Below are 13006 nucleotides of genomic sequence, written 5' to 3'. Positions count from 1 at the left end.
TACGTACTTATAGAAAATTTTACGAATTCCATTTAAATACGAGCACAGAATATCAAACATCAAGAAATAGTATTAAAATAGTGTTTAAAAAATAAAGAAATAGTATTAGAAAAAACAGTAAGTGCCTACCTATACTAAGAATTTATAAAACAACGTTCACATAAACTCGTTCTCACGCAGGTGGAATATACGATTATCCGAAGCAATTTGGTTGAATATAGTTATTTCCTGACCAATTATCATTAGCAATTATTGCACCTTGGCAGAACAAACAACTTAGATTATCAAAAAAGTTATAAAATAATATATAATAAAATCAATACTAAGTACCAATAATGGCAGAGTTCTCATTTGTACTGGGTAGATATAAGTTGGAAAAAAGTACGTAGCCTAAATACCTTGTTCTCTTTTAACTTTCAGAATACAGTATGTAAGCATACGTCTTGAGAAATCAATCGGATAAAACCATGGATAGTATCCACTATCCACACAGCTTTAAAGGATTCTCAAAGATTTATTTTGAACCTTCTCCACTATAAGGGGCATAAGGCCGTACCTACATCTAATAAAAGTTTCAAGTCATCCAAACAACGTAAGCATAGCATTATTTGTAATTAAATTACCAATGGTGTGTCATTTTCATTTATATAAGATAAAACATGACGGAAGGTGAAACTCAGGTTGCTAAGCGCGATTCTTATAAAATAATATAAAATTGTCATTAATTAGTACCTACTATATTCAACATTATAAGGACTAATATTGTATTGTATGCATGTTATGTTACAATGGTGATGCTTTGGTTACCATTATTGTAATATACATCTACCACCGTATTTATTTAATAATCTATGACTAACACCACCTAAAATAATTAGATGTCCGCACTGGACACATAGGTACCTAATTTTTTAGTACCTACTTATTCTAAACGATTCAATCTATGTTGTTTGTCCTTCCCTACTCACATTATTATTGCCATGGAAATGATAATAGGTACCTACATACAATACAGATATTATGATTTTTATTGAAAGATATTCCTATTTTTTTTAAACAAATTTACAAACAAAAATTAAGTAAAAGTTATCTACACACTACCAATGTATTATATCTATTATTTTTAAAGTCACAAGCTACAATGCATGTAATAATAATTGTAATACAATAGGAAAGTCTCAAATAAATAAACTCTGCAGAAGGCTATTCAATATTTTTTCTGCCCAAACCGTCAATGGCCCAAACACATTTTTGTAGAAAACTTCATTCAATATTTATTGTAAAAATTGGGGTTTACGACTTATCATAAATATTTTTTTAACACGAGTCAAGTTGTTGAGATGATAATAATTATTGAATCACAGAACAGATGTTGCCACTGTATTGTCCACCGGAAAGAATTCCTAATGTTTTAGCAGATTTACACGAAGTACCTACTACGTAATTAAGCCTTCATTATTTTTATAAATATCCACAAAATTATCAAATTGTGCGTGTGGTCAGAATTATCTTAAATCAGTTTGGATACCAGCGACAATAGTATATAGGTATATATTATGTAATAATATAATTATGTAAAAATTGCGAATTTGTATCCCACAGGAAAGTACTTATTAAAAACGATAATTGTAAGGGTGATTATCCACCTAGTGTTACGAATAAAAAGCGAATTTAACATAATAAACTTTTTAAAATATTATATTATAAAGCCTATTATAAGGACAGTATTCATCCACAGGTAATTAATAAATAAATGGCAAAGGTTAAAAATCCTCCTCCTGTAAAATAGTATTTTGGTTAATTCGCCCTTTTTACAATACACCGACGATAATTATAAAGGTATTCGTATCGCCTGCTGAGACTTTTAATCAACTTTTAAGATAACAAATTGTTATAAAAAAATATGTTCAACACAAAGTTAAAATTAAAACACAAAACTTACCAGAAGCAACAAAATTCACTTACAAAAAAGTATACTCATCATGACCTATGGCAAATAAATGAATGAATGTAGTAGTTATATCACAAGATTTATTGTACTATAGTCGCAATTCAACAATAATGTAAATTACAAAACAAATGTAAACATCGTAAAAATAGGGGTTTACGACACGTCATAAACTTTTTTTAACAAAAGTCAATTGTTGAGATGAATACCATCTGTTGCCATTTCAATGGTTATTGGAGTGAATTCCTAATGTCATGTGGTTTTAGCAGATTTACACGAATTACCTACTACTTTATTATACCTTCATTATTTTTATAAATAACCACTCAATATCATTTTTTAAATGATCAAATTGTGTAGGTATGTGGCCAGCGTTACGTTACCTGCGACAAAATATTTTTCAATAGTTTCGGTTAACACGTTTCGCCTGATGACATTTTTGACCAACTTTTAGGAGAACAATTTTTTATTAAAAAATCAAGTTAAACACACAGTTACAATTAAAACACAAAACTTACTAGAATGTAGCAAAAAAAAACACCAAACTAATAATATAAACAATTTTGTTTAGAAACGTATTTATATCTTAAATAATACAAAATATTTTAAAAGGCAACTAATAGGAATATTAAAGCGGAATTGCACGAGTCAAATTATCAAACTTTTTTATATTAATTTATTAAACCACCGAAAACACAATCCATTCACCCGAAAATAAATGGCGAAGTAATAATTTTTGTCACTCCGAATAAAATAATATAATAAATTAGTAGGTAAGTAAATGAACAATGCGTAATAGTCAAAGGCAAGATTGTATTGAGATTTGAAATGTTTTGTCCTTTAGAAATTATTAAACAATGTATACTTTATTTTTTAAGAGTTTTCAAATAGTGTCAGCAAGGCACATTTTTTGGGTAATAAAGTAATTTACGCTTGCAGCTGGTTGTTTCTTGTTATTTAGACAATGCATTTAGGCATGGACATATCGACACAAAATAAGAAGGTTGAAAGAAATTTAGGGATGTCATAATTTTTATTTTTAACCCTTGCACGCCCGGCATAACATAACTTCGTTAATTTTTAATTTTGAGAAAAACTTTAAAAGATACATTCATATATAATTATCTCAATCTAACGAGCCGCAACGCAATTTTAAATAAATCCACGAGCCGGAACGGTATATTTTGGAATTCCACGAACCACAACGGCGCTCCGGTGCGTTCCTGTCCATTCCGAGCGCTGGATCCACTAATGTATGTCGGGGGTTATTTATGACCAATAATATACGCGTTTAATTTTAATGACTACTTTCATATAGCAATGCCAAGAATCATTAAAAAGGTACGTACATATTATGTATAAAAATAAATTAATCATTTTCAGGATGTCACGTATTCTTCCTTATGGAAAAACGAAGGGTAGCAGTTATTTTATTTGTTTTTTTTAATATCACATGCAAGATGAATAACTTATATCTGGCACGGGTAGAGAGGTATTAAATTAATAATTAAACCAGTCACGTATTTTACATCATAATAAATAACTAAACACAATATATATTATATAATATGTATCTTATTAATATTGTCAGATTGAAAATATTGACATTTAAAGAACCTTCTTTCTATATTGTTTTATAGAATATTAATTATTGTGAGCTATCGAATATAATATAGAAAGTACTAAACGACATATTGAAGGAAGGAAAACACGATTTTGAAAATAGTAAAATATCTCTGATAATGACAATTTCTTTAAGAATATGTCCGATTTAAATTGAAGTGATTTCGGGAGTACATAAATCGAAGTGAAAATGTTAAAAAAAATCAACAAAGTGGCGTCTAAATAAGAAATTAGTGTATTTACCAAAATATTTTACAATTTTAATGGTACCTATTGATGACATCAATATATAAAATCCTTTCAGGGGTGTGTAGCACCAAAATGACGATAACAGATCAAAGCAATCCTGCATAAATGTTTATTTATGAGTCCTGTTTATATTGTGCCAAATTAGAATGCCGCGGGCGAAAACTACGCACTAATAAAACACGGAGCTAATGACTCGAAATATTTTTATAGCTGAAACCGTCAATATGTTACCCTATGAAAAAATCGGTTTATAACCGCGGGGCTTTTTTCCGTCGGAGTTGCGGGATAAGCAACCAGTGGTTCGGAAGGTTATCGACGTTATCGCAAGCAACGAATGATGATAAACGAAATGTAATTTTTGAAGAGAATCAGAAGTGAACATAGAGAAATTAAATGTTCACCCACTCTTTTTTTCATAAAATATAATACCTAGGTATTATTAATACCAAAGAATTTGAAGGCGTCTATACGCTTTCTGTATTACAAATCTTGAAGTCTGTTCGATGTTTGAAACGAACGATTGTACGTGTGTATTGTATTGGTAACAAGTTCATGACATGAAAGTCATAGATAGAAGTGTGTCAAATAAATTTTCAATACATAGTCATTTGTCGCGATAGGTAATCAAAAAAATGAGTAAAAATAAGAAAAAGGACATCAAAAAACACAATTACTTATACATAATCACAATGAAACCTACAAGACATAAATCCACGCAACAGCCTCCAGTTCGGCTTAGTATATGGGCATGGCTGACTCTCCTCCGAGGAAAGCATACAAGTTTCTCCGCGGTCTGATTCTCACCAGAACCGCAAACTGGAGATGCTTTTAAGCACCCACCTATGCATCATATAAACACAGCTGGAATGCCCATACCGAATTCCATTCAGACATACGATATATTTCCGTGAAATCCTAGTGCCAGGAACCTCGTCAAAGAGTCAGCCATCGGCTATTGAGTTATGTTCAGAATGGCCGCTGGCCGGCATCGAAAAGCTTTTCTACTAGTAATCTTAGCAAATATGGTTTACGTATTTTATGCATTTCATAAAATGGCAGTGTTCTGGCAATGAAAGGCATACATGCATATTATATTTCAATCCGTAATATATTATTAATAAACAAGGATCGATTTAAATTTTCTTTAAACTGGTTGTCGACACAAAATGCGTTTAAAAAAGTGAGTTTACACTTTATTAGTTATGGGGTTTCTACATTTTTTTAAAGACCCTTTTAAGGGAATTATTTTGTTGTTTACAAATTCCGCTAAAATCCATGCTAATGTGGAGTTTAAATGAATACAGATTGGGTTTCAAACTACGCTCCATTAAAATACGTAGGTAGGGTATAACTATAACACAATATTATAGATACCGACACAGTGTTTTGTTAGTTTTATGAGTAAATGCGCTAGCGGCTGGATGCACACATTGCACACATTGCACACCATGTATTGTGGAAAATGCTGTTTGCTAAATTTTACTTCACACTTGTGAGAATAAATAAATTCAATAAATTGGTAGTCGTGGGGTAGTTTAAAAAGTTTGTTAAGTGTCTGAGAGATGGCTCCACAGCTGCTTACAACAGGGAACAAGGATATAAGTGAAGCCTTCTGGGTGAGGCGGTAAGAAGGCTTAATAATTAAGGCAGAACCATCTGAATTAACTTAACAATAAGCACCATCCAGAGTTGCTAATTTAGCTTGACTTACTTAGGCGTGTCTCGACGGTATTTTAAATGGTTTCATTCTACGCCTGTTTTTCCCCCGTAGATTTACTATCTGACGCAATCCAAGGTGCCGACATTGGCCTTTTAAAGATAGGAGCGTATCTTACGCGACTAAGTAGTGTTTCTGCATCGCGCTCTAAAAGTTTGTCACGTAACCGAAACTCACATACAATAATAGTAGTATTTGAGGAAACTCAGCACGTTTTGTATCCTTGCGTTTTATGGCTTGACCGAGGGTCCATGGCGACTGGGTTTCACATTTATATCTGTTCTGTGGGATGACAACATAATCCGTCAAACGACGTCTGTCAAAACTTCAGTCAGACCGGACTGGTACAAACTTAACGTTTGATAGCCGTCCGAATCGTACAATTTTGAATTTGCCGAAGCTATGGAAAAAAATGAGTCCCGTGCCGTTAATAACCGTGAGACTTAAAAACGGATATTTAAAAAATGCTTGGCAAAAGGATTCAGGATGTTATCATTCAGTGAGTATTTGCAGGCAAACGAAGAATTGGTCGACCCCGTAGAAGAAAAATTGAAGGGAAGTGGTTACTGATCTTGGTTTATACATGGACGGAAAACGGTGTCTGAGGAGGCGAATTGCCACATATTAAAGATTTTTAACGGTTTGGCTGTCATGTCAAAACACTCATAACATATCGCGAAATAAGATCTATCCGAAGTTACTCCGTTCGAAATCTTAGTGTATTATGGTGAATTATATATCACTAACTTCAGAGCATCGATCATACCATATTATTAAAAGTACTTAACGATGTCGAAGTCAATTTATGAATTTAATTGACAATTTCATTGGCAGATAATAAACCGCGATTGGCCTCGTTCATACTGGATGGTCTAGACTCCAGATCCAAAGCAGGCCTGGACAAACTACGGCCCGCAATACAGTACTTATAATATTTTACGAGATTAATGAGATGCAGCTGAAGAACTGAAAAATTTTCATCATTTTCCAAGATGGCGGCCGTAGCACAGCATTTACGAGTAATGCTTTTTAGTATATTGTTACAGGGCACCTCTACGTGCATCGTTGCCACATCAGCCTTATGCAGCTTCGATTCAGGACAAAGAAGTGGGGCACTAAAATCTTTTCATTCTGACACGTCTATAATATCATGAAAGGCGGCAGTGCACAAATCGTCGCTGCATATACATGAGGGGTGGAGATGGGGCACTCAAATCATGGGCACTAGCATTATACATACTATGCAAAGCAGAGGCGAAGGGTGGAGGTAGGCTGTTAAGATCCACCATAAACAATGCACACTAAACTTTGTCAGTCATACATATTTGGTTTCATTTAAATAAGACTACAATATACAGACGGTGTTGGTTAATTTTGAAAATTCAATTAAACCGTGCGAAAGCCAAGCCATAATAGATAATAATAAAAAAAATACTCGTCTATCTATAAAATATCTAAAATAATGTCATTAAATCATACATAACTTTAAGCGATAGTGCCCATAGAACGCGTCGAGCGGGCGAAGTCGGCGTATGAAGCGTTTATTCATAGCCATAATCACACGTCTCTTTCCGCGCATTACCCTTCACCTATGTAATAAGCGGCCCAAGCAGCACAAAATAATTATTATTACAGCGTCTCTCATAACAAAGCAATAAAAATATTATATTATTTCGGGGCTTTTAATTAATATTTACGACGACATTATTCAACCAGCGAAATATAGGACATGCAATAAAATTAAACAATGAGTTCTCTGTTATTAAATAATGACTTCTCGCCCGTCGATCGACGACGCCGTCCAGAGCGTGATTTTGATCGCTGTGTTCAATGAATGGACTCCATTGTATTTTCTTTCATTCGTATCGCCGAGAAGCGGTGATTCGCGAAAAAACGATGATTCATGCGGCGGGCGCGTATAATGCGTCGTCAAATCCAGTGGGCGCTGGCGTATTTGATTACGTTGTATTTTCGTTGATTTACGCGCCACTTGTGAAATTTTGCGCGAGAGCCACACTTGCTGCGTTAAGTGGGTTTTACGCCTAAAGTTTAAATTAAAATATTATTCTATATATATAACATATTTAAATATGTTATAGATAGAATAATTTTTTTATCTGTTATAGTTTGGTTGAGACAGGGCTTAATGAATTAAAAAAATGAACCAACAGTATGTGTAATATGTATTCTTAATCATACAAAAACAAATAAGTGGGAATGAAAAAGTGTGCACAATTTTGTCACATCGCCGAAAGTATACCAAACCTAATATGGTTTGGTTTAGGCAGGGTGTAATTTACTTTTCAAAACTAACAAAAACCATCTGTAAATAGTATTCTTGGTTCAATAAAAACAAATACGTATGACTAATAATGTTTAATGTGCACCACTATTTATGGCGGATCCTAACAGCCTACCTCCACTCGTCGCTACTGGGAGATGAGGTAACTCAAATTATGGGCACATGCAAATACATACTGTGCAGAGACTACTTACGGGGAATGATCTCCAGGTTATCATTTTGACTTAATATTAGAGGTCATCCATGGACTGAAACCGCATGCGGCTTAGCTCCGTGTGCCATACTAAACTTATGATTTTTGTTCATGAAAATATATTTAAAAAAAAAAAATATAAGTGTAAGTGTATGGTATAAACGGATACGATCAGATGCTTATAATATACTTTGTCAAAATATATATCCATGAACAGAAAAGATAAGTTTAGTATGGCACTCGGTTCGAAACCGCATACTGTTTCAGTCCATGGATGGCCTATTACTTTGAGATGGAGATACGATATTCAGCGCTTTTCCCTGTTTCTTGTAGAGCGAATAATATGTATTTATGATAAGATAACAACCAATCATGAGATCGATTAAAATTATGAAATCATGTCTTCCACAATTAACTATACGATGCCAGTGTTGCCGCATCAACCGATTAATTATCGCACGATCAATCCGGGTCATTTAAAAAAATATTGATTGGTAGCATTAAAGAAGGTTTAATATATTCATTCACCTCTTTCGCGTTTTATGAGAAAGCTAAGTACTTAAACGGAAAAATAAAACGTTCCGCGTGAACAAGTCTGACAATATCCATAGAATTATTGTAGTGGCAAGTAGGGTTACCAACTTTTGTCCGAAATTCCGGTCCAAATGAGAGCTTTTATTGCTTTTCTGGGTATTTTTTTCCGGGCTGTAAGTACAAGGGATTGCGTCCAGATTTAAAGTCGAGACCTTTTTTAAGGACTTCTGGCTTAAAAAAATCAGTGATATTGAAAATTCCAGATTAAGAGTAAAAAATCTTGGATGTTCAAAGATTAACGTCCACGATGACAGTCGATTTTTCCCGGGAAATCCTAGATATTGTGCATCCGGGGTAAGCTCCAACCGGGATTCTGTACCAGTCAGTTATCTTAATACTAAACCTAAATAAAAACTCTTTATAAACCATTCACTCATTTTCACTAAACAACCAAGGCATCGCGATAATTTGCTAGGCGTTGAAGGTCATGACTCCACCAAACCACACCCGGTTTTAACAGGCGTATCATGGGACCCTACGGTTAAATGTTAGGCATCATTTTTTTATAACTGGGATTGTTTCAGAACAGTTACCCAAGACTGAGGGCGAGCACGTAGAGGCAAGATTAAAAATTGTAGTAAGTAACAAAAGCTAATACAAAACTACTGAACAATCTAAATGAAAATGTCTTCACGTTGGTAATATATTTCTCGTAAAAATAATATCTGTTAATACAAACCTCTACTGTGTGGAGGCCCATATGATCTTATTAGGATCGGACGTGGTCGAATATATAATATAGTAATAATTGATTTACGTAATTTAGATTACTCACCAAGATCGCTGGTGCAGAAAGCGTGAGCCATCTCTTTCGCCGTACAAGGCCTACACTCTTCTTCAGCGGGGTCGTACGCCCTCGTTGGCAAAGGTTGGAGATCGTACAGCAAACGAGCAGCCCTTCTAGGACCAGAATGCGCATCATTCCCTGAAGCCTCCACATAAATGGCTGCCCGTCCTCCTTTCGACTGAAAGCATCTCACAGATCTCCCACCACCATCGTCCGACGCATACAGAGGGACAAGACTTCGCTTGCCTTCCAAGTATAACCTCGCAGGAAACTCAATGTCTTTTTTTGATCTTCGCTTTCCATCTACTTCATTGGTCAGCAGGGCTCGCTCCCTGAAGTCCAAGACTTGGCGATGCCTATCGGCGAAAAGATCTAGTTCCTCATCGTCTTTCGGATCGTGTCCAGTCGGGGACAGGATCTTGAGGCATACTTTGAAGTCTTTCTCTGAATTGTGGAGGCGCAGAATCACTCGAAGGGCTCCTCGAGGATATAGCCAGGTAAGACGACCCGCTCGACATCGCAGGTAGACTGGAGTCACACCGCGGGACGTTCCTGTTGTGAGGCCACTGGAAAAGAAAAACAAATGTCAGTATACTTCAACAAAAATTTTAACAAATTTTAAAATAAAAATCAAGAGAAAAGAAACCAGTTGGCTAGATAATAAGTCGACCCTTAGCCCTACCCACTCATTGTGTTAGTCTAGTCTTTTGCATTAATTACTATTCTGGCATCTCTTATCACAATACCCTCGCAGTGCATCTGCGGCTTTCCTCCTCATACCATTTCCTTTGGGTGCCAATGAGTCTCTTCCGTAATTATACGCATATCATATCCAGATAAGGTCGCAACAAGCAGGTTTACAATTGTGGTAATTAATCTGGGCATCTGATATAGTTAGGCCATCCGCTCACGTGAATACTCAAAAAAGACGAGACTGAAAATCCAGCATCTAGATTCTAGCTAATGTAGGTCCGCAACTGAAACTGAGGAGACGCGACATGCTAGTATCCCAGTCTCTCAGTTGCCTGTCACCCTTTAAACAGTGGTACCAATATCAGTAAATTCGATGAATAATCATATTTTCTTACCAAAATTGGTAGCACAGAACTGAAAAAAAAAGTCAAGACGTCAAAAGTTAAAGATGGGCGAACCGATTTTTAATCTAAAATATGTGGCAGATGTTGAGAAATACTCCTGCCTGTATAATTACAGGTTGCCAGAATATTCCCGTAAAGATATTACGGAAAAGCTTAGAATGAAGTAGGAAAGACAATGGGTTTGACAGTTTGAGGTTATGAGATTGTTATTGTAAGTGGGTTTCAGTAGCGCCGTGTGCGAAGCATCAGTCATTGACCAGTTTATGAGTTCCATCACCAACCAGTTGGTCAGATTTTAGTTTCTGCGTGAGCGGATGGCCTTACGTGTTTGCTGAAGTCAGAATTAAAATTGGATATGTTTTATTGTGTGCGATTGATCCCAACCATCTTCCGGTCGTTTTATTGCATCGTGCGCTTTGAAGTGTCTCGATAGTCGCTTGTTATAATATATATTTTGATTAATTAATATTAATTATCGAAAATAAAATATTATATAAGTAGGTACAGCATTTTAAATATCCAACATAGGAACAGTGGATTGTTTTAAAAAAGGTGCGTACCCGGTACCACAGTGAATTCGTTCACTGGATACATGGACGGGACACCGGTGTCGCGCTCGTATATAATAAGGAGGGCTTTGTATTCGAATAAAGGGGCCTTTGTATTATAATTATGAACCCCCCAGAGATAATGAGTCAACGCGTGTCCGGTACACATTTCCGTCGGCCGCTACATTCTCAAGCCGCCGATATACTTGTTTTTATTACCGCAGCCAGTTTTACGTTCTAATTTATAACGCGAAATTATGCGTTGACTCATTAGCTCTGAGACGTTCATAAACGTAATACAAAGGCCCGTTTATTCGAATACAAAGACCTCATATTATATTATATCGAGCGCGACACCAGTGTGCCGTCTGAAACGGGCCTAATATGCACAGTGGATAGAATAAAATCGATATTATAATATAATACTCTTTATGGGAGAATATATCGCTCGCATTGGTTGGTTAGTTGCGTGTAAGTGGAGAACTAATCCATCAAACATAAATTAACGGTGAAACATGATATGTAGCCATATATTATTTTTATAATATCGTATCACGATGGCCGTGCACATATCATTAGCATTGCCCTGGCGATTTATCATTATCATTTTTATTATTCATTGTCCATTCCGTTTCAATGACCAACATGTAGAGTCTAGGGCCGTCAAAAAGGAATCGATATTCTCTCTAAAAGCATTTTTATTAAGTTTTTTTTTTCAATAAATTTTACATACCTATATGTAGCAATCATACCACTCAGCATTAATTGAGTGACACACTTTAATATTATCTATGTTTTGTTGTCAAAACAAAACAATAGAGCGATAATATTCTTCAGAATTTCCTCAACCATAACTAGATCAGTAAGGTCTTTTATGATTGGTAATTGCGACAATTTATTGTAATATATGTAAGTTCTGCATTTGTATAAATTGGAAGGACGATACAGGAAACCTCACTCAACTCATCGAGTCCGTCACGAGACGCACTACTATTTTCACAAGTCATTCACTCAACATAGTCAACGTCATTCTACTCGAATCAAGTCTCCCAGCTCATTAATATAATCAATCTCTTTATCACTTTCATCTCACTCATGGAAACCCTAGAATCCATTAAGATAAAAATAATGAACTTGCAACAATTCTTCGTTAGTATGTAAAGTAGTCAGTTAGCGGCGGTGGAGTCGTGAGGTGTGGTGCGGGTTAGGTGGCGCACGCCAACATCCAACCGCCGTCTATATTATTGCTTGAAAATTTTCAAATCGAATCAGTCTATTTAATAAATCTGTATAAGTAAGTCTGCATAACATTCTAAATTTAATGGCTGTATTTCACTCGGACGAGGTCTCAAATACGACGCCGAAGTATTTTTTTCATTTTTACAACGTTTTTATTAGCTCGTATTCTTGTTTGTCCGGTGGTTGTTTGTCCAGTACAAATCTTGCAATCGATTTTTAACTAACTTCCCGACTAGCTAGACATTTGAAACTTTTAGAATATATCAGAACACGATGCCAATGCATTCTTTTAATACTTTTGGCCATCTTTAAGCAGAATTGAATTCATTTTCAGTTAATTCTGTTTTGTATGGAAAGTTATTTCAGAAAAAATCGTAAAAAGTAAAAGACTATTATTGGTTGCTAAGGGCACCCCCTTCCTGGCAACTAAATTATTAATATATACGTGCGTTACTATGGAAATCAAAATGACTTTACAGTATTCTATATTTGTTTGTTTGTTTGTTTTTTATTTACTTCATATCAAGTACAAGTTTGAGCATATTGAACATAACAATTCAACAGAAAATTTAAAAACGTAATAACAAGTTCTTTTTATCTTGTAATTATTTCTTTTTATCAAGAAGTACGGAGTAATTTGACTAGTCGGTATGGAGGCAAAATTTAGGAAATTTTACCTATATACGAATATGCATGTACCTTCAGCTTG

The 13006-nt window shown here is 35.1% G+C and overlaps 1 protein-coding gene across 1 annotated transcript in view; it reads right to left on the bottom strand.

The window, feature by feature from the left end:
- LOC147070219 (meteorin-like protein) overlaps window positions 1–13006 on the bottom strand; it is a 237307-nt gene that overhangs the window by 16950 nt on the left and 207351 nt on the right. The window contains exon 2 of the mRNA XM_085949702.1: window positions 9402–9979. Coding sequence (XP_085805828.1) covers window positions 9402–9979 — 578 coding nt within the window. The remainder of the gene's footprint in view (window positions 1–9401; window positions 9980–13006) is intronic.

Source organism: Rhyacophila brunnea, unplaced genomic scaffold (assembly GCF_057557595.1).
Source record: "Rhyacophila brunnea isolate RB1 unplaced genomic scaffold, BYU_Rbru_1.0 scaffold_22, whole genome shotgun sequence".
NCBI lineage: Eukaryota > Metazoa > Arthropoda > Insecta > Trichoptera > Rhyacophilidae > Rhyacophila > Rhyacophila brunnea.
This window is presented reverse-complemented; position numbering and strand designations above follow the sequence as displayed.